Genomic DNA, 23,918 nt, shown 5'->3' on the forward strand with positions numbered 1-23,918 from the left:
ACTTCAAAAGTAACACGATGTCAATAAAAACGTATCTATCAATAATCACTCTCAATGTGAATGGCCTAAATGTGCCCATAAAATGCACAGGGCTGCAGATTAGATAAAATGACAGGACCCATCCATATATTGTCTACAAGAGACCCATTTTGAACCTAAAGATACACCCAGACTGAAAGTGAAGGGATGGAGAATCATCTTTCATGCCAATGGGCCTCAAAAGAAGGCTGGGGTAGCGATTCTCATATCAGACAAATTAGATTTTAAACTAAAGACTATAGTCAGAGATACAGAAGGACACTACATAATTCTTAAAGGGACTATCCACCAAGATGATCTAACAATTGTAAATATCTGTGCCCCCAATATGGGAGCCAATTACATAAAAAAACTGTTAATCAAGATAGTCATACTAATATGAATACATTAATAGTAGGAGATTGTAACACGCCTCTCTCAGAAATAGATCATCAAAGCAGAAAATCAATAAAGAAACAAGAGCATTGAATGATACATTGGATCAGATGGACAACATAGATATACACAGAACATTCCTTCCTAAACAACAGCATACTCATTCTTCTCAAGTGCACATAGAACCTTCTCAAGAATAGACCACATACTGGGTCACAAATCAGGACTCAACCAATACCAAAAACTGAGATTATTCCCTGCATATTCTCAGATCACAATGCTTTGAAACTGGAGCTCAATCATAAGGAAAGTTTCAGAAGGAACTCCAACACCAGGAAGCTAAAGACCACCTTGCTTAAGAATGCTTGGATCAATCAAAAGATCAAAGAAGAACTGAAACAATTCATGGAAACCAATGAGAATGAAGACACTTCAGTCTAAAACCTATGGGATACAGGAAAGGCGGTCCAAAGGGGAAATACATAGCCATCCAAGCCTCCCTCAAAAAAATAGAAAAATCCATAATACACCAGCTGTCTCTCCACCTTAAAGAACTGGAGAATCAACAACAAATCAAACCAACTCCACACATAAGAAAGGAAATCATCAAGATTAGAGCTGAGATCAATGAGGTAGAAACCAGAGGTACAGTAGAACACATCAATAAAATTAGAAGCTATTTTTTTGAAAGAATCAATAAGATCGATAAACCACTGGCCACACTAATCTAAAAGAAAAGAGAGAAATCCCAAATTCATAAAATTATGAATGAAAAGGGAGATCACAACGAACACCAAGGAAGTAGAAACAATCATCAGAAATTATTATCAAGTTATATGCCAATAAGCTAAGCAACCTAGATGAAATGGATGCATTCCTGGAAAACTATAAGCTCCCACAATTGAACCAGAAAGAAATTGACAACCTGAATAGACCCATATCTAGTAATGAGATTGAAGCAGTGATCAAAAACCTCCCAAAAAACAAGAGCCCAGGACCTGAAGGATTCCCCGGGTAATTCTACCAAACTTTCAAAGAAGAAATAACACCTATTCTCCTGAAGCTGTTTCAAAAAATTGAAGCAGAAGGAAAACTTCCAGACTCTTTCTATGAAGCCAGAATTACCTTGATTCCCAAAACAGGCACAGACCCTACCAAAAAGGAGAATTTCAGACCAATATCACTGATGAATATGGATGCTAAGATTCTCAAAAAGTTCCTAGCAAACAGGATCCAATAGCACATTAAAAAGTTTATCCACCATGACCAGGTGGGATTCATTCCTGGGCTACAAGGATGGTTCAACATTCGCAAATCAATCAATGTGATAGAACAAATCATTAAAAGAAGGGAGAAGAACCACATGGTCCCTCTCAATTGATGCAGAAAAAGCATTTGACAAAATCCAGCATCCGTTCCTGATTAAAATGCTTCAAAGTATAGGGATAGAGGGAACATTCCTGAACCTCATCAAATCTATCTATGAAAGACCCACAGCAAATATCATCCTCAATGGGAAAAGCTTGCGTCCTTCCTGTTGAGATCAGAAACACAACAAGGATGCCCACTCTCACCACTCTTGTTCAACATAGTATTAGAAGTCCTAGCAACAGCAATCAGACAACAAAGAGAAATAAAAGGTATCCAAATTGGCAAGAAAGAAGTCAAACTCTCTCTCTTCGCAGATGACATGATCCTTTACATGGAAAACCCAAAAGACTCCACCCCCAAACTACTAGAACTCATACAGCAATTCAGCAATGTGGCAGGATAAAAAGTCAATTTACAGAAATCAGTGGCTTTCTTATACACTAACAGTGAAAATACAGAAAGGGAAATTAGAGAATTGATTCCATTTATTATAGCACCAAGAACCATAAGATACCTGGGAATAAACCTAAACAAAGAGGTAAAGGATCTGTACTCGAGGAACTACAGAACACTCATGAAAGAAATTGAAGAAGACACAAAAAGATGGAAGGCCATTCCATGCTCTTGGATCAGAAGAATAAACATTGTTAAAATGTCTACACTGCCCAAAGCAACCTATACTTTTAATGCCATTCTGATCTAAATCCCACCAGTATTTTTCAAAGAGCTGGAGCAAACAATCCTAAAATTTGTATGGAATAAGAAGAGACCCCGAATCGCTAAGGAAATGTTGAAAAACAAAAATGAAACTGGGGGCATCACGTTATCTGATTTCAAGCTTTACTACTAAGCTGTGATTACCAAGACAGCATGGTACTGGCATAAAAACACACATATAGACCAGTGGAACAGAGTAAAGAGCCCAGATATGGACCTTCAACTCTATGGCCAAATAATTTTCGACAAAGCAGGACAAAATATACAGTGGAAAATAGATAGTCTCTTCAATAAATGGTGCTGGGAAAACTGGACAGCTATAAGTAGAAGAATGAAACTCGACCATTCTCTTACACCGTACACAAAGATAAACTCAAAATGGATAAAAGACCTCAACATAAGACAGGAATCCATTAGACTCCTAGAGTAGAATATAGGCAGTAACCTCTTCGATATCAGCCACAGCAACTTCTTTCAAGATATGTCTCCAAAGGCAGAGAAAACAAAAGCGAAAATGAACTTTTGGGACTTCATCAAGATCAGGAGCTTCTGCAAAGCAAAGGAAACAATTAACAAAGCAGAGGCAACCCACGGAATGGGAGAAGATATTTGCAAATGACAGTACAGACAAAAGGTTGATATCCAGGATCTATAAAGAACTCCTCAAACTCAACACACAGAAAAGAGACAATCATATCAAAAAAAGGGCAGAAGATATGAACAGACTCATCTTTCATGAAGACATACAAATGGCTATCAGACACATGAAAAAATGTTCATCATCACTAGCCCTCAGGGAGATTCAAATTAAAACCACATTGAGATATCTCCTTACACCAGTTAGAATGGCCAAAATTAGCAGGACAGGAAACAGCATGTGTTGGAGGGGATGTGGAGAAAGGGGAACCCTCTTGCACTGTTGGTGGGAATGCAAGTTGGTGCAGCCACTTCGGAGAACAGTGTGGCAATTCCTCAAGAAATTAAAAATAAAGCTTCCCTAGGACCCTGCAATTGCACTACTGGGTTTTTACCCCAAAGATACAGATGTAATGAGAAGAAGGGCCATATGTACCCCTATGTTTATAGCAGCAACGCCACGGTCATCAAACTGTGGAAAGAACCAAGATGCCCTTGAAAGGACGAATGGATAAGGAAGATGAGGTCCATATACACTATGGAGTATTATGCTTCCATCAAAAAGGATGAATACCCAATTTTTGTAGCAACATGGACGGGACTGGAAGAGATCATGCTGAGTGAAATAAGAGAAGCAGAGAGAGTCAGTTATCATATGGTTTCATTTATTTGTGGAGCATAACAAATAGCATGAAGGACATGGGGAGTTAGAGAGGAGAAGGGAGTTGAGGGATATTGGAAGGTGAGGTGAACCATGAGAGACTATGGACTCTGAAAAATAATCTGAGGATTTTGAAGTGGCGGGGTTGGGAGGTTGGGGGAATTAGTTGGTGTGTATTGGAGAGGGCACGGATTGCATGGAGCACTGGGTGTGGTGCAAAAACAATGACTGCTGTTACGCTGAAAATAGATTTTAAAAAATTTTAAAAATACGTAAAAAAATAAAAGCCAAAAAATAAAATAAAAAAATACAAGCAAACAAACAACAACAAAAAAACCCTCTTCCTTCTGCTCTGGTCAAGATTCAGTGCCTGGGATTGAGCCCAGCATCAGGCTCTCTGCTTATCAGGGAGCCTGCTTCCTCTCTCTCTCCTCCTGCCTCTCTGTCTACTTGTGATATCCTCTGTCAAATAGATAAATAAAATCTTAAAAAAAAAAGTCATCCAGTTTCATTATTTTTCATATAGTTTTCCAGTTTTCACAACCCCATTGGTAGAAAAGATTGTCTTCCTACTGCATACTTTTGCCTCTTTTGTCAAAGAGTAATTGAATCATGGGTTTATTTCTGGGCCTTTTTTTGTCTTCCATTGATCTATGTGTCTACTTTCCTGACAGTGCCATATTGTTTTGATTATTATAGCTTTGGGATATAACTTGAAGTCTGAAATTGTGATAACTCCAGGTTTTTTTTTTCCTTTCCTAGATTCCTTTGGCGATATCTATCTAGATATATATATATATATCTAGATAGATAGATATATATACATATATATATATATATATATATCACTACCACTAGATATCTATCTATCTATCTATCTATCTCTATATATATATCTTAGTGGTTTCACTCACATTTTAAGCTTTTTTCCTAATATTGTGAAAAATGTGGTTAGTATTTTGATAGAGACTGCTTTAGATGTGAAGATTGCTTTGGGTAGCATAGAGGTTTTAACAATATTTAGTCTTCCAACCCATCAGGATGGAGTATCTTGCCATTTGTTTGTGTTCTCTTCAGTTTATTTCATAAGGCTTTCATAGTTTTCTGAGTACAGGTCTTTTATCTCTTTGATTAAGTTTGTTCCTTAGTATCTTATTTTTAGGGTAGTTGTAAATGAGGTTGTTTTCTTAATTTCTCTTTCTGTTGCTTCCATATTGGTATATAGAAATACGACATATTTCAGTACATTGATTTCTTATCCTGTGATCTTAGTGAATTCATTTATCAATTCTAGTAGCTTTGGAATTTTTTGCGATTTCTCCATACAGTGTCATGTTATTTGCAAAGAGTGAGTTTTACTTCCTCACCAATTTACCTGATGTTTATTCCTTTTTCTTGTCTGATTGTTGTGGTTAGGACATCCAGTACTATGTAGAATAAATGTGGTGAGTGGATATCCTTGTCATGCTTTTGACCTTTGGGGAAAAGCTCTCAGTTTTTTCCCATTGAGAGTCATGTTAGTATTGGGTTTTGTATAGGGCCTTTATTTTGTTGAGGTATGTTCCTTTTACATCTATTTTTTTGAGGGTTTTATTATGAATGAGTATTGTACTGTCAAGTGCTTTTTTTGCATCTATTGAAATGACTTTGATTTTTATCTTTTTCCTTGCTCATGTGATGTATGATGTTGATTGCTTTGCAAAAATTGAAGCATGCTTCCATCTCAGGTATTTTTGGATTTGATTTGGTAATATGGTGTTGAGGATTTTTGAATCTACGTTCATCAGAGATATTGGCCTCTAATATTCTTTTTTGTAGTGTCCGTATCTGATGTTGGTATTGCAAGAATACTGGTCTCATAGAACGAATTTGGGAAGCTTTCCTTCCTGTTCTTCTTCTTGGAAAAGTTTGAAAAGAATAGGTCTTAACTTTTCATTAAATGTTTGGTAGAATTCACCTGTGAAGCCTTTGGTCCTGAACTTTTGTTTGTTGGGATTTTTCAAATTATTGATTCAATTCTATTGCTCATAATTGGTCTGTTCAAATTTTCTATTTCTTCCTGTTTCAGTTTTCATAGTGTGTATGTTTCTAGAAATTTATTCATTTCATTTAGGTTGCCCAATTTCTTGGCATGTAATTTTTCATAATATTCTTTTAAAATTCTTTGTATTTCTGTGATTTCAGCTTTTTTTTTTTAATTGATGAGTGTGACTAAGGGCTTATCAATTTAATTGATTATTTCCAAGAACTAGCTACTGGTTTCTATTTTTTTTTTTCTTTTAGCTTCTGTTTTGTTTATCTCTGCTCAAAACTTTATTTCCTTCCTTCCACTGCACTTATGTTTTACTTATTCTTTTTTTCTAGTTTCTTTACAAGTAATGGCAGGTTGTTTGAGATTTTTCTTGCTTCTTTATGTTGGCTTGTGCTGGTATAAACTTCCTTTTTAAAACCACTTTTGCTGTATCTCAGAGCTTTGAACCATTATATTTCATTCTCATTGTCTCCAAAATTTTTGATTTCTTGTGTGCTATCTTGTTTGCCCCTTTTATTATTTAGTAGCATGTTATTTAACTTCCATGTATTTATGTTATTTCTAGGACTTTTTTTGTGGCTGATTTCTAGTTCCATAGCATTATGGCAAAAAAGATACATAGTATGATTTCAATCTTTTTGAATAGGTTGATACTATTTTTCTCACCAAGTTTGTGATCTATTCTGCAGAACATTCAATGTGCACTTGAAAAGAATGTATATCCTGATGTTTTAGGATGGAATATTATGAATATTCCTGTTACAATCATCTAGTCCAATGTGTCATCAAAGCCACTATTTTCTTGTTGACTTTCTGTCACTATGATCTATCCAATTATGTAAATAGGGTGTGAAAGTCCCTTACTGCTATTGTATTACTCTTGATTAGTTCCTGTATGTTTCTTACTCACTCCTTTGTGTTTTGGTTGCTCCCATGTTGGGATTGTAGAATAAATATCTACAATCGTTATATCTTCTAGTTGGATTGTTCCTTTTAGAACTATCTAGTGTCTTTTGTGTCCTGTTACAGTCTTTGTTTTAAAGTCTATTTTGCCTGGTATGAGTATACCCCAGATTTCTTTTCACAACCATTTGCATGATGAATATTTCTCCAAACTCTCACTTTAAATGTGCATGTGTCTTTTTGCCTGAAATGAGTCTCTTAAGGACAGCATATAGATGGGGCTTGCTTTTTAATCCATTCCATCACTCTGTGTATTTGATTGGAGAGTTGAATCCATTTACATTTATTGTAATTATTGATAGATGCACTTTTTGCCATTTTGTTTCTTGTTTTGTGATTGTTTTTGTAATTCTTCTCTGTTCCTTTCTTATCTTCTCTCCTGTTCTGATGGCCCTCTTTAGTTATCTACTTAGATACCTTCCTTGTTATTTCTGGCTCATCTATTACCGGTTTTTAGTTTGTGATTACCATTAGCTTTGTGTGTAACATCTTCTGCATATAGCAGTCTATATTAAGTGTCAGTCACTTACGTTTCAATGCATTCGTAACATTTTAGGAATGTGGTGTCATTCATTACATTCTTTCATTTGTGAGTCCCTGACTGATTTTTACAGATACATTTATTTTTACTGCTTTTGCCCTTTTTACTATTTTCCTCTTACTTAAGGTCTTTGTTTTCCACTCAAAAGAGTCCCCTTTAACATTTCTTGGACAGCTGGTTGAGTTGTCCTAAACTCCTTTAGCTTTTGTCTGGGAAACTCTATCTCCTCTTCTATTCTGAATGTTATCCTTGATGGATAGAATATTCTTAGCTCTAGGTTTTTCTGTTTGTTTGTTTGCTTTGTTTTTGTTTTTGTTTTCTTTTAGCCCTGTGAATATATCATGCCACTTTATTCTGGCCTGCAAAATTTCTGCTGAATCATCAGCTCATAGCCTCTTAGGGGTTCTTTCATATATTACTGTCTTCCTTTCTCTTGTTTACTTTAAAATTCTTTCTTAATCACTACTTTTTGCAATCTCAATTAGTATGTATTTTTGTGTGGACCTCCTTGGGTTGATTTTTTGGGGGTATCTCTGTGTCTCTTAAGTGTGGATTTCTGTTTCCTACCCCAGATTCAGGAAGTTTTCAGTTACTATTTCTTCAAATGAATTTTCTTCTCCCTTTTCTTTCTTTTCCTTCTGAGATCCCTATAATGTGAATGTGATTACACTTGATGGAGTCGCTGAGTTCCCTTAGTCTATTCTTATTTTGTGTGTGTGTGTTTGTGTGTGTGTGTGTGTGTGTGTTTTCCATCTGCTCAGCTTGATAACTTTCCATTACTCTGTCCTTCAGGTCACCAATGTTGGTTGACTTCCTCTAGTCTGTTGCTTATTCCATGCAGTGTTTTTATTTTTATTTATTTATTTATTTTTTTAATTTTATTTATTTATTTGACAGAGAGAGAGAGATCACAAGTAGGCAGAGAGAGGCAGAGAGAGGAAGGGAAGCAGGCTCCCTGCCTAGCAGAGAGCCCGATGCGGGGCTCGATCCCAGGACCCTGGGATCATGACCTGAGCTGAAGGCAGAGGCCTTAACCCACTGAGCCACCCAGGCACCCCAGCCATGCAGTGTTTTTAAATTTCATTTATTTTGTTCTTAAACTCTGATTATTTCCTTTTAATGATTTTGTTAAAGATCTCCCTGAGGGTCTCCACTCTTTTCTCAAGTCTAGTAAGTATCTTTATGATCATAACTTGAAATTCTATATCAGGCTTATTACTTATCTCCATTTCATTTAGGTCTCTTTCAGTAGTTTTGTTCTGGTCTTTCATCTCAGATATATTCCTCTGCTTCATCATTTTCTCTTATTTTCTATTTCTTTGTGTTAGGAAAGTCTGCTACCTCTCTTGCTTTTAACAGTAATCGCTTTATGAAGAGAAGATCCTGTATGCCCTGAGGGGATTGTCCCCTATTCACTGGAACCTAGATAAGGGGGGTTCTCCTATCTGTGCTCCATGTATCTTGCTATTGTATGTTGGCCACTTTTTCCTTCACTCCAATCATCTTAGTGGCTCTCCTTGCCTCTTGTGGGCAGTGTTGTCTCCCTGTGGTTTTAGTGGATCAATCTGGGGCTACCTTGTGCTGAATTTAGTCAGACCAGGTGTTTGTCAGAGATGCAGTAGCACCATACTGCTAGGCGATTTCCCTGTGCTGTCCCCTGAGAAGCTTTCATTGGCGGGTGGGGCCTGCAATCAGTCCAACTGTCTTCTCCCAGCCCACTGCTAGGGGTGATTCTGAGGGATGTGTGCTTATATTTCCTTGACTCCAGGGCACTTTGGAGTGGTACTGGCCCCTGTCAAGTCTGCTTGCACCCTGCCAGGCTTGTGCCTGGTTTGAATGGGCTCTGGCCAAGAACACATTCGAGGGAGTGGGGCATGCAATGTCCGCAAAGTTTACATGCTAGTGAAAGAGGACATGTTGCCATTTACAATCAGAGTACTTAATGAATGATATAAATTTAGTGCCTGTAAGTTAGCTGTTCCTATGGATTGTCTCTGTTCCTCTCTAGTCCTTATTACCTCCTGCCTCTTCTATGATTGGGATATTATTTTGCTTATGGAATCACCGAGTTCCCTATGTCTACCTTAGTGATCAACTAGCTTTCTCCCCCCTCTTCTTTTCAGGTTCATTATTTTCCATATTCTTACCTGCTATATCACATATGTTCTCCTGTGCTTCTTTAATCCTTGTGGTGATTATATCTACTCTGTTTACATCTTTGATGTAGCGTTTTGTTTGTTTGTTTGTTTGTTTTTTTAATTTCAGCCTGACTAGTTTTTAGATCTCTGCAGCAAGGGTTTCTCTCATGTCTTGTATTCTTTTTTCAAGTCCTTCTAGTAGTCTTATGACTGTAGATCTAAATCCTTGTTCAGATACTTTCCTTGTATCTGCTTTGAGCAAGTTTCTGGCTGTGATATCTTCCTGACCTTTCTTTAGGGGAGAATTCCTCCATTTTGTCATCTTGGCTAAGTTTCTATCTTTTGCATGTTATAAAATGTTGTTACCTCTGAGTAGTGCTAAATTAAAAAAAGGTCATACAAAAAAAAAAATGTCATACAGTGTCCAGGGCCTGGCACTTTGGGAAGTGTTTCTGGTGTATGCTGTGTGCACTCTGCTGTTGTGTTTAGGCTGTTCTCTCCCACTGGTCAATCCTCTGCAGAGTCCCTTCTTGCTTGCAGTGGGGAGTGTTTTGGCCATTATCTAGGTATGCATTGATTTGTTTGTTGAAAAAGCCTAGGAAAAAAGCAAAGAAAGAAAAAGAAAAAAAAAAGTTTTATGTGTGGAGAAGGCTGATCCAAAAAGAAAAGGAAGCAGAACAACAACAACAAAAAAAAATAGACACTCAAAAATACTATAGACTGATTCCAAAGTGTCGGACTCCGGTAGGTTTTGCGGGCCAACAGGCACGAGGAGAGCGTCTGGGCCAGCCGGTAGCTCCCCTTGGGGCTGAGCGGGATGGCGAGTGTCGCGAGTCCAGGCGCATTAACAAACCACACCAGACTCGGGGATCTGTCGAAGCAGGATCTCACTTTATTGAGCTGGGTTGCAGCTTATATTGGGTAGGGAATGGAAATGAGGTCAGCGGGGAGAGAGCCTATGGGGTTTGGTTACGTAGTCAGTAACTGGGTAGGGTGTGTTGGGCGAGAGGAGGAAATATCAGAGATATGCGGAACCGAAACCGCCACGTTGGCGCCAATACTGCCACGGTGGCGCCTTTTCTAGCCGGAAGAGAAGGCAGGCCAGCGCCATCTTTGCTGTGCCCAACACCAAAGAAATAGGAAAAAAGGGAAAACAGAAGAACAGAAAAAAGCATCCTGAACAAAAGTAAAATAGAACTAAATTAAAATGAGAAAAGGAAATAAAAACCAAACAAAAAACTGTAAGCCTGATTCCAGAAGAAAAATATAAAATAAAATAAAATAAACAAGACAAAAGAAAAAAAAAATACTGCTCAGTCCTATTTTCACCAGAAGTGAAGGGGATACATTGGGATAATTTGTTCAGTAGACTTGGTGAATGCAGCATCCTGCCTGTTTTGCTCCTCTGTGTGGGAGGGTGGGAGGCCCACTGAGCTGGATCTATCCAAAAGACACTACGGGAGCTCCATTCCTTACCTCTACCTACTTCTGGAGGCAACTGGTGTTCTTTGGCTTATGGTCACATTATCAAATCTCTGCCTTTGTGTTTAGATTGCTTTCTCTTATTTCTGTCTCAAATATCTCTCTGCCTCTCTTTTAATAAGGATACTTGTAGTTACATTTAAAACATATGTGGATGGGGTGCCTGAGTGGCTCAGTGGGTTAAAGCTTCTGCCTTTGGCTCAGGTCATGATCCCAGGGTCCTGGGATCAAGCCCCACATCATGCTCTTTGCTCAGTGGGGAGCCTGATTCCTCCTCTCTCTCATACTGCCTCTTTGCCTACTTATGATCTCTGAGTGTCAAATAAATAAATAAAATCTTAAAACAAAACAAAACAAAACAAAAAAACTATGTGGATAAACCAGGATAACCTCTCCATTTTAAGATCTTTAACCTGATCATATCTGCAATGACTTTTTTTTTTTTTTAATTGGGTAATATTTGCAGGTTCCAGAGATTAGGTCTTCTTATTTTAGGAGGCCATTATCAGTCTACTACTTTCAGCTACATTATCATCACCATCTCTTCACCAGCAGATTATTATTCTCATTATTCTGGTTACTTACCTTTATGAGTTTGCTAAGAGGACATTGATTATTATGGTGACCAGGGTCATGGACAGAGATGTAAAGTTAAAATTCTTATGATCTATTTTATAGAAGTCAATGTTTTAGAAATAATATATCCTGATTCATAGCATGAAAATTGTTTTATATAATTCTCCAAGTTTGTTTCTTTAGCTTTATATTCCATAGCATGTTAATTAAATTGACAAATTATACTGTACATTGACTACTACTAAGTGCTATACACAGTATAAATATCTTCTCACCACGTTAAAACAACTTCATAATATAAGAATGCTCTTATCATCTTCTTTTAGTCAAGTAGGAAATAAATGCTGGAATGATCAACCAATTTGACTGTTACAATATAACTAAGTAGTTTGGAGCTGAGATTGAAAAATGAAGATTTTCAAATAGTCTACTCATGGCTATCATATGGATTCATATTTTCTTGCAAACTAGTAGTTTTTTAGTAGCATTTATTATAGTTTTTCAAATTCTAAATAGATTATGTGAAATCAGACAAATGTATGACTATGAAAGACAAGGAAGTTGTTGTCACAACATAGAGGTAATTCCTTTCCAGGTGTATCTGTAGCTCAATGAATCACATACAAAACAAGGCCAAAACAAAAAAAAAAAAAAAAAAAAAAGAAAGAAAGAGAAACTCACCAAACCCAATGAATATATTAAGGATATAGTTTGTTTTCTTTTAATAAAAAAAAATCAGTATTAGAGTTATCTGCAAAATTTGAATATGCATATTGTGTTCAAAATTATTAGAGAATGATTATTTATTTATTTACTTACTTTTAAAGATTTTATTTATTTATTTGACAGATAGAGATCACAAGTATGCAGAGAGGTAGGCAGAGAGAGAGAGGAGGAAGCAAGTTCCCTGCTGAACAGAGAACTTGATGTGGGGCTCGATCCCAAGACCCTGAGATTATGATCTGAGCCAAAGGCAGAGCTGCTTAACCCACTGAGCCACCCAGGTGTTCCGAGAATGGTTAATTAAAACCTGATACTTGGTACACTGATTAATGTAGAAAAAAAAAGAGTATGTTGAATTTAAATATGAATCTGTTCCAGTCAAGTATGTTATTTACTTGGAGTTTATAAGCTTGTCAATAAAATGAGTAGGTCCTTGAGGGAATTTTCAGAAGATTGTGAAAGGGCAAGCACCTGGAATCTGTCTCCCCACCTAGACAATATTTCCACTGGTAATATCTGTCTGATATAATCAGTTTAGAGCTCTAGGGTTTAGTGAAGTCCTGTAACTTCCAGAGGAAGGCTGGGATGATAAGTTACTGTTAATTTTGGTAATTTTAGATCTTAGCACAGTAGCAGTGACCCATTCCATGGCTCCAGCTGAGGAACTGAATATTTAATTTTTAATTTCATGTTTATTACTTTAAGTGTGTATATCCACTGTGGCCTGTGGCTATCCTACTGGTCAGCACACATCTAAGTAATCTTACTAGTAGTCTAATAAAAAGAAGTCAAGTCACATCCAAATATATTTGGTAGATTATTGAGATAGAAGTAACTACATTAATTAACTACTTTAATTAACTGCCCTCCTCTATTTAGTTCCTTGCACACTTGTTACTGCCTCAGTTGTTGCCTGGAGACTAAGGAAATGAAAAAGTTCTGGAAAGGTAGCAGCTATCAGGTGATGGACCATCTGGACTATGCAACAAATGAAGAAAACCCTGTGACTGCTGGGGAACAGATTGTTCAACAATAATATTATGTAGACCTGCAATAATGTGTCAGTTGATTTTCTACGAATAGAGTTTGACTTTTTAAATTGACTTTTGAATTGACAATCTTAATGAATCTTCAGTGATATGCTTGCAAATATATATTTTTAAAAGCTGGTACTGACAATTACATCAAATAATTGAAACACATTTGCTTTTAACTATGTTAAAGTTGTGCCTTCACATTAAATAAAAGCATATGGTCTGTGTAAAAAAAAAAAAAATTACATATATGCTTAGTCTTAAAAGAAGTATGGATGTCCTGTATCACTGATAAAATCACTGGTCCTTTTTCTCACCAATAATAAATAACTTTATTTTTTTTATTTTTATTTATTCTTAAAAAAAAAAAAAAATACACCTAGGTGGCTCAGTTGGTTAAGCAGCTGCCTTCGGCTCAGGTCATGATCCCAGCGTCCTGGGATCGAGTCCCACATCGGGCTCCTTGCTCAGCGGGGAGCCTGCTTCTCCTTCTGCCTCTGCCTGCCATTCTGTCTGCCTGTGCTCGCTCTCTCCCCCTCTCTCTCTCTGATAAATAAATAAAATTAAAAAAAAAAATCTGTTTCTTGGTTTACCACTCTCTCTTTGAAAAAAAAAAAAAAAAAAAAGGCTCGGGAAGACAGCCTAAGGCTTAGCTCTCACTATCACTGTTTCCCAAGGTGTGCTTGTCAAAGAGATACTCTGCCATGCCAGATTCGGGGGCCCCCATCTTGCGTAGGTTGGTTACGTGGTCACCAAATTCTTTGGTCACCCAATTCTTTGATGGATTTCACCTGCTCATTCAAGTAATGAGTCTCAATGAAGTCACACAAATGGGGGTCATTTTTATCAGTGGCCAGTTTGTGCAGTTCCAGTAGTGACTGATTCACACTCTTTTCCAAGTGTAATGCACACTCCATTGCATTCAGCCCATTCTCCCAATCATCACGGTCTGGTTTCTTGATATCCTGAAGGAAGATTCGGCCACCTCGTTGGTTCTGACAAGGAGAAGAAAAGAGCCCTCTCTCTGAGGAGCCCTGAGCCTTCACAGCCATCACTGGCTTCAGTTTGCTGAGTTTTCCCCATGCTGTAAACCGGAAACAACAGAGAATTAGTTTATTTATTTATTTATTTATTGCTCTGGAATCTTTATTAAGTGAATGGTAGTAGTCTTCTAGCTCCCCGCAGTGCCCCACATGGCATATTTTACATACCCTAGTTTACTCCACTATGCATGACAGTCCTCATTCAGAAAAATATTTCAGAGATTATGTCCGTTGGCCAAAGGACCTGTGCTTGAACTCAAACATTTCACTTAGAAGTCTTTTAAATTCTAGAATAATCTGTAAAACCATCTTGGGTCCTGTTTTCTTAGATATCCGATCATCCAGAATTGATTTTTTACAAATTTGTTTTAAAGTTCCAAGGAATGGATCCTCAAACAGCCCCTCGTGAGCACAATTCTCTCTTGTTTCCTGTTTACAGCATGGGGAAAACTCAGCAAACCCTTCTAGGCTCACGGTGCTGAAGCCAGTGATGGCTGTGAAGGCTCAGGGCTCCTCAGAGAGAGGGCTCTTTTCTTCTCCTTGTCAGCTGTCATTGTCGCTGTGGCGCTGTGAGACTATAGTTTGATGAACTATAACTATATCATATAACTATATCATATCAAACTATAGTTTGATGAACTCTGACAAATATATATAATCAGGCAACCACCATTACAATCAAAATATAAAATATTTCCATTATCCTACACAGTTTTCTCATGACACTTTTGTAGTCAATCACTTTTCACTGCCCCTAAAACCATTGATCAGATTTCTAACCCTATAGTTCAGTATTTTTCAGAATTATAGAAATAGAATCACGGAATATGTAGACCTTGTATATTGCTTCATTCACTTAGTGTAATATTTTGAAGACTCAATCATGTTTTTTTTAATCTGACTAATTTATTGCATTTGTATGTACATGCCATAATTTTTTTAACTACTTACCAGATGATGGGAATTGGATCTTCTCCAGGTTTGGGCATTATCATAAAGTGTATTTAATAGCTAAAAATTAGTTCACTTGAAGGTTCAAAATAATTTCATCAAGCATCCAATTGAAACCTCAACCTATTAATATGACAAAATTTTATGCTTGTTACTTGTAAATAAATATACTACCAGGTGCCAGAGTGTAAAATGGTTTACAATAAAGCCTAAAATTACTTCTGTTGCTAATTGGAAGCAAGGCGTGTCTGGGGCCTTGTACACGGCCTTGTACAAACCAGCTTGGGATTTTTCCGTGTTGCCCCAGGACGGTGAACTGCTGATGATCCTGTTAAATATTTCATCCATTATTCTAAATTATTAATGATACTCCCCTGGGATACTTTCACTTCAGCTTTTGTTTAAGGTAGATTACAATGGTGTTTTTTATTGACAGAAATTAGTATTTTTGGAACTTTGATCCTCTGGGTGATTTTTTTTTGCCTCTTTATTTTATTTCAGTAGAACCCTTGAGTCTGTAGTAAATAGAAAATGATAAAGCTGCAGCATTTAATAAGTGGAAAGAAGGAAAGAAAGCAATATGGAGTCTCAGAATAGTTGTTTAAATTTCATCAGATGATGCCCCAAGTTTTTTTAGTTGTCTCACTTTATTTTACTTTAATGTATAACTACTGATTTGAGGCTTTGAATGATAGCATTTATAACAACCATCTTTCACAAAATGCAGGTTATCTGGAAAAGAAGATGGATATCCATTAAAATTATTAATACTTGAGTTCTGAACTTCAAAGTGAGTATAAATTTGAAGGATGTGGAAATTCTTTACGGAAGGACCATATGTACATGGTGTCTCCCACAAAAATCGGTGATAGGAAATATCCAGCTTATAAAATAAAATATGATGATAAGGGAGTAAAATCATGATTAATTATGTTAACATACATCTCTGGCATGTACATATAAGGGGACATTAGATACAGTAGATCCCAGAAGGTAAGGAGACTATAATTTTAACTTGACTTCAAACTCAGAAATTAAGTTAAATGCACAAGTCCCATTCAGGGAGTTGAATTTGACTACTACATTTTTAAGGTTTACAGTTTTTTTTTAAATGGTTGTATATTAACAGATGTTGTAATCTATTTTATTCACATATAGTTACATCTAACTTTCATTTTCTCGGATTCACTTCATGAATTATTATCCTGAGTAAAGTAATGTGGAAAAAATGCTGAGCATCTCTTTTCTAAAATCTGAAATACCATAGTTCTAGAACAGTCTGTTAGATCCATTTGGTAATAGAAACTGTATGCTAACTCCTGGACTATAGCTTTTTAAATAAGAATAGAGCAAGATGGGGGCCCCTGGGTGGCTCAGTGGGTTAAACCCTCTGCCTTCAGCTCAGGTCATGATCCCAGGGTCCTGGGATCGAGTCCCGCATCGGGCTCTCTGCTCAGCGGGGAGCCTGCTTCCTCCTCTCTCTCTGCCTGCCTCTCTGCCTACTTGTGATCTCTCTCTGTCAAATAAATAAGTAAAATCTTAAAAAAAAAGAATAGAGCAAGATGGGAGTTATAACAAGGATATAAGCATATATTTTTATATAAAACTTTGTGGCCACACACAAGTTGAAGATTGCAAGGCATCAATTGCCATTAAAAATATCAATAAAACAAGATGGGATTGGGAGGGAGACAAACCATAAGTGACTCTTAATCTTACAAAACAAACTGAGGGTTGCTGGAGTGAGGGGGGTTGGGAGAAGGGGGTTGGGGTTATGGACATTGGGGAGGGTATGTGCTTTGGTGAGTGCTGTGAAGTGTGTAAACCTGATGATTCACAGACTTGTACCCCTGGGGATCAAAATATATGTTTATAAAAAATAAAAAAATTAAAAGTAAAAAAAAAAATAAACTAAAAAAATAAAAAATTAAAAAAAAAATTAAAGTTATTCCCTAAAACCTGTTTCAGAAAAACACATTGAGCATGGAACAGTTTTATCTTTCCCCAAATAAGAAAAAATAATATATATGCAGCAATATTAAGACAAATGCAAAAGAATAAAAATAACAGAGTGCTTTAGCAAACCATTTCCTTTTTAAGTCTGCCGGTAATGCATATAGTGAAACAGACTAACATGTTTCACATAAAAGAGAATAGTATGTCATGGAAATAAGTAGAATTCTTATAATTAAAAAGAACAGATTAGTATAATGTTAGGGAGGGAAAATGTTACCCTAATATTCAAGATTCTTTTGGCTGGTTTAAGAATTAAAGTGACAAGAGATAGATTAATAGGAGAAAATGAGATTAATTGCAAATATATGGGTGGCTCCATGAGAATATGGGAATAATAGGCAGTCAGACAATTGAGTCTTATATGCCATTCTGGTCAAAGAAGTATGTGGAGGTCTGGGACTTCAAAGGGAAGAGAATTCAAAGGAAAACAAAAAAGAGTCAGTGTTTGAGGAACAAATGTTTACTGGGCCACAAGGAAACAATGGGATATGCAGAAGAATTTTAACAGACTTTGCTAAGTTCCTCCCTCTCTATCACATCTACTTCATTTTACATTGTAGCTGTTTATGGTGATGGTTCCATTTTGGAGCAGGGAGCATTATCTAAATTTGGAGCATTATCTAAATTCTTTTAGACATTTGAGGAGGAGGTAAAAGGTTGTATAAGGGAAAAAAAAGGAGGTAAAAGGAAAAACATTCTGAGTCTTCCTTTTCTCAAAAATGATCAGGTTAAATTAATGATCATGCCAAAGAGACACATTCTGGGGTGCAGATTTCGCTTTCCTACAATAATTTCTATTAGTATTCAACAATTCTGCAAAGAATATGGGGAAAGTAATATAAAAAGCAGTGACCCAAATTATGTAGACACATGTAGGAACCTCAAAAAGGTTAGTTTAAAAAAATACAGAATATTTTTCATTAAAATATGCTGTTTGTTTTTGTCATGTTTTGCTTTGTTGTATTTGTTATATATATTGAAAACTGTCCATTTGAATATAGCAAAGCCAGTGAAGAAAATTCGTAATAATAATTGTGTACTCTAGGTGCAGAAAAAATTTCACTTTACCAAATTAATGGAAATCAGTCCCCCTTAGTCATTGACTATCACAGGATTTGTAATATAAATGTAAATCCTGAGTTTGCAAATCCCCCTGGTACACATTATAAAACACAGAACAACATAGTGTATTTGCACAGGTGGAATAAAAAAGATAGAAAAATACATTTAAAATAACTCATATCCTCTTGTTTAAATCATTCATGCAGAGTTGAACCCATTAAGGAAGAATGTATATTAGCCAAAGAAAATATTCAATTTCCAGAGAAAAAATTCTGAGAAATATTATAATAAAGAGAAATAATGGATGAAAAAGAATTTAGTATTGTCATAGCATGTAACTACGTGTCATCACAAATTTCAGACTGGAGAAATCCTTTCCAAATAGATAAATTTGAGAATATATACCTTTTCTTGCATTAGGAAAATATATAAATATTTAGGTTAATATATATGTTTAGTTAAGATGTGTAAGTAGTATTTATATATTTATTTAGTTTGTATATATTTAGGTTAATTTCTATATAATTAAATTAATTTATATACATTTATATGTATTTATTTATACATATGTATACATATACATACATATACATATTTATACATACATTATACATATTTATATGTATTTAGGTTTATATATATTTATAAATAGGTTCATGTGTATATATATATGAAAATTTATATTACACTACAATATATTATATTCATGTGTATGTTTAATTTTTTGTCTTTTTTTCTTATGTATATTTGTTAAGGTTCATATTAAGAGAAATGAAATACCAATCAATGGAAATAGAGTTCATCCTTCTGGGACTGACAGATGACCCACAATTGCAAATTCTGATTTTCATATTTCTCTTTCTTAATTATACATTAAGCCTGTGGGGAACTTAATCATTATCCTTCTCGCCCTGCTAGATCCTCGCCTCAAGACACCAATGTATTCCTTTCTCCGTAATTTCTCATTTTTAGAAATTATATTCACAACAGTATGTATTCCCAGATACTTGATAACCATTGTAACTAGAGAAAAAAACCATCTCATATAATAATTGTGCAGCTCAATTGTTTTTTATTCTTTTACTGGGAGTTACAGAGTTTTACCTTCTGGCTGCTATGTCCTATGACAGCTATGTTGCCATCTGTAAACCCTTGCATTATGAACAGCAGAGTGTGCTATTGGCTTGTACTTTCCTCTTGGCTAATCGGATTCCTAATCATCTTTCCCCCAATGCTTATGGGGCTCAAACTCAATTTCTGTGCTTCCAGAATAATTGATCACTTTATGTGTGAAACTTCTCCTATCCTGCAGATATCCTGCACAGATACACGTGTCCTAGAATTGATGTCTTTTATCTTTGCTGTGGTGATTCTTGTGGTCACATTGGTGTTTGTGATTCTCTCCTACACTTGCATCATAAAAACCATTATGAAATTCCCTTTGGCACAGCAAAGGACCAAAGCTTTTTCCACTTGTACTTCCCATATGATTGTTGTCTCCATGACTTATGGGAGCTGCATCTTTGTGTATATTAAACCATCTGCCAAAGAAAGGGTGACTGTATCCAAAGGTGTAGCTTTGCTGTATACCTCAGTTGCCCCTTTACTAAACCCCTTCATTTATACCCTAAGGAACCAGCAGGTAAAAGAAATCTTCTGGGATATGTTACAAAAGATGTGTTTTTCAAAAAAGCAATTGTAATGAATGTCACAAATCACAGTCTTGCTATAAAAACAACAACAAAAAATTCATTCATTTCTTTTTTTTTAAGATTTTGTTTATTTATTTGAGACAGAGATAGCATAAGCAGAGTGGAGGCTGAAGTAGGCACCCTCATTCATTTCTTCTGATTGTGTTCTTCTGCCTCATTACTTATCTGCTATGGACATTCTCTTGGAGAATCTTGCAGCTAAGTTCCACCGTTACATTTTATTATTCCTAATGAAAACACCTCTCAAATCTGTACCACAAGCTTTAAAAATAACATTTCTTTATTGTATATTAGCTTCTAGAAACCATGAATTTAAAAAAATATGCCTTTTAAAGTATAATTTGCTATACTTAATTTGTTAATTAAACATCTATTATGTATCCCCCTTATTTCAGACATTGCAAAGTGCTCCATCCTTATATTTAAGAAGTTTGTCTTACTTAAAGGAGACAAACAAATCTCTAATATTAGTACATAGTGTATAATTAGTGTTGTAATAAAAGGATATTGAAATATTATGGGGCATTCTGTATAGTTTCTAAGTTATTCTGGAGTTCTGGGAGGCATTTAGGAGAAAGTAATAGTGAGACTAAAAATATACATAAGGAAAGAAGACTTCAGTCTAAATATATGCAAATAACACAGAGGTATTAAATAACCACATGCATTTGAGGAATTAGTATATCTAATGTTTAAAACAAAATTTTTGAGATATTCAGTTTGGTTTCAGTATAGTTTCCTCACAACTACAATGTCGAATACTTCACAGAATACATAAAATTTTTGTGTCTCAGAATTTCCATATATAAAGTAGGATAATGTTTTAAAAGATTTTATTTCATTGATTTTAGAGAGAATGTGTGTGTACAAAAGCAGGGGGAGAGGCAGAGAGAAAGGGAAGTAGACTCCCCGCTGAGATCATGATCTGAGCCAAAACCTAGATGGATGCTTAACTGACAAAGCCACCCAGGTGCCTGTTTAGCACCCAGTAAAAGATATTGTTTATGTTGAACAATTCAAGAATGTGGTTCAACTAGTACTTAATATGGTATTATACAGGTAGAGGTAACAAGTGTTTTGGACTTACACCTGGTATTTAAGTACTGTTGAAATGTTTTGTGAAGAATCACCTTGGTAGCATTTTAAACGTAATTTACCGTTAAAAGTCCTGCCCTTTCATTCCTATGTCTTGGAATACAACCAGTATATTCTATGTTACCCGTCTATTTTCTAAAATTGTTGTGAAATAAATTCAGTGTTTTTCATAGCAATGTAGTGTCAAATTATTGCCTTATGTAAGGTTTGTTTGCCAAAATCTTTCTCTCAATTCCAGCTTGTTTTCTACTTGGAAAAATTATGTTAATTCTGACCTGAAGAAAAAATGCAGACTCTATTCCTTTGGCAACAATAGTGTACATCTCCATATTCAAAGATTCAGCAAACTTCCATCTAGGAAAGATACATTTCCTTTGTGTAGGTATTCCATCCTTACTTTTGGTTTAGGGAAGTGATAGAAGCGTAACTTTCATCTATCTCACTCCTTTTCTTCAGGGTAATTAGGTTAATACTTTCATCTGTTTATAAACCCTATATAATCTTTCATCTGTTTATAAACCCTATATAAATGCATCTGACCGCAATTGTTGGTTATTTTTTTTTTTAGAATCTGACCTACAAAAAAAATTTCGTATTTGGCCTTTTTATAGCAATTCATGAGCAACAGGGAATTCTCATTTGACGTACAAATTTGCAAGCTATTTCTGAAATTTATTACTTTTACTTTCATTCAATGATTCTGAGAATCTTCTGAGACTATTAAAGATATTTTTTTCTAATGCTCTACTGTGATAACTCTATATTCCATTTCTTATGAAAGCTTCATAATTAGGAATTTCAATCCCTCTGAAAACAAGATTATTGTTTAGATCGTTAAAAGAGTAAACTTATTTGAACCTTTTTATTCACCAAAAAAGATCTCATTATTCAAATTGTTTAAGTATAACTACAGAGATCTTTAAAGAAGCTGCTCAGAGTCCGTGAAGTACTAATCCAAAGATAAACATTGGCTTAAGGAACCAGAAGAAAAATTTGTCTGCATCCACGCCAGTGTAAAACGACTGTGCTGTACAACTGTTGTAAGAAATGGCCTTATTGATGTATTCAGACTGGGTCTGAGGACAGGAGAGGGTGGTCCCACAGGACCAGCCAAGTCCTTGACTTCCCACAGGATAGTCAAACGTGAGCCAGAGAAAGCAGAAACAGAGGTTATTGATTAATGTAAGTGACAGAATAGTAGAGTGTCTGGGAGACTTGGAAAGGGAAGGAGAATTAGTCTTTTTGTTGTTTTGGGGGGCTAGAGGTTTATAGTAGAAAATGGTCTAGGGTGTGCATTTCTCCAGGAATCCAGGGAAAAGTGAGTATTAGGTGAACAACAGGGATTATTCTGTATATTACTAAAGATAAGGGTGTTGATGCTGGTGTCAGCAAAATTTGTTTGAAGCTAATGTTCTGGAACATGTCTGGAATCTGGCTCTTCTTGGATGTTACCAGGTGTTTGGGGACTAGAACAAAACTCAGAGAATGTTGAATTTTCTTTTCCTTTGAGGTGGGAACGTAGCTTCTTTGGCTTGTTCAGAGGCTATGTATGGAACATGAGTAAATGGGGCTTAGCATAAAACAGCAGAGATGGAGTTTTTCTGAAATGGAGTCCCTTTAGCTTTTGTACTTCCTTAACACCTGTTGCCATACTGACGAGAAATTTGGGGATGCAGATAGTTGTGAATGAGATTTCTAAAAATGAGAAATTTTGGAGAAAAAATATATGGATGTTTTTGGATCAGAGTTCATCGGGGGAGGGTGATTATGGTTGGATTCCCAGTGACACTCAGCAAGTAGATAAAGACAAAAATAAAGAGGAGAAAAATGACCACCTGTAATTCCAGATCATTGGTCAGTCCAAGAAGAATAAAAGGTGTCACTGCTGTGTGGTTTCTCACAGCTTATTTATATGAATAAGGGGGATAAATGGGAGGAGTAGAGGGGAAAAAATGAGAATTAAAGAGGAAAGTTTACAGAGATACCTACTCTCTTAATATCCTCATAAACACATTGCTGTGGACACCCAACCTCCTTTAATATTCTGTTAGTCAGCAGTAACATCCTTAAAACTTCACTCATACAATTTGCATTCAAAAATTCACTAACTCTATCAAACTCTCTGAATTTTTTTATTTTAATCCAAGCTTCACAAAAGGATAACACATTGCATTAATAGAGCTATATAAAAATAAAAACAAAGAAAGAAACTAAAGAAGCCTATATTTGGGGTGCCTATTGGCTCAGATGGTTAAATAGCTGCCTTAGGCTTAAGTCATGATCCCAGGGTCCTGGGATTGAGTCCCATATTTGACTCCCTGCTCAGCGGGGAGCTGCTTCTCTCTCTCCCTTGACTTCTCCCCTTACTTGTGCTCTCTTCTTCTCTCTGTTAAATGAATGAATGAATGAATAAATAAAATCTTATAAAAAGTCTATATTTCTCTATTACTATTTATGATGGCCTTTGCTATTCTGTAAGTCAGATTTTAGTGGACTCTGCCTTTTAACATAACACAAATTTGACCTAAACATCTCTAGCCCACATACAGTGCCAAACTTTTCCATAATGACTACACAATTTTACATTCCCACTAACAATATAAAAGCATTCTAATTTCTACACATCTACATTTAAAAAATTAGAGTCATCTTAATGGGTTTGAAGTGTTTTATCTTGGTATTGATTTGCATTTCCATAATGACTAATAATATTGAGCATCATTGTATGTGCTTGTTGGACATTTCAAGAAA

At 35.8% G+C, this 23,918-nt stretch overlaps 1 protein-coding gene and 1 pseudogene across 1 annotated transcript; one reads left to right on the plus strand and one right to left on the minus strand.

Moving 5' to 3' along the window:
* Positions 1-13,914: 13,914 nt before the first annotated feature.
* LOC131839738 (ferritin heavy chain-like) lies at positions 13,915-14,340 on the minus strand (annotated as a pseudogene).
* A 4,791-nt stretch (positions 14,341-19,131) lies between these two features.
* Positions 19,132-20,062, plus strand: LOC131837857 (olfactory receptor 6C6-like). The gene is given in 4 exon segments (XM_059183521.1): positions 19,132-19,240; positions 19,243-19,391; positions 19,393-19,520; positions 19,522-20,062. Coding segments are annotated over 4 exon segments (927 nt in total).
* The last annotated feature ends 3,856 nt before the right edge of the window (positions 20,063-23,918 follow it).

This window comes from Mustela lutreola, chromosome 8 (assembly GCF_030435805.1).
Source record: "Mustela lutreola isolate mMusLut2 chromosome 8, mMusLut2.pri, whole genome shotgun sequence".
Classification (NCBI taxonomy): Eukaryota; Metazoa; Chordata; class Mammalia; order Carnivora; family Mustelidae; genus Mustela; species Mustela lutreola.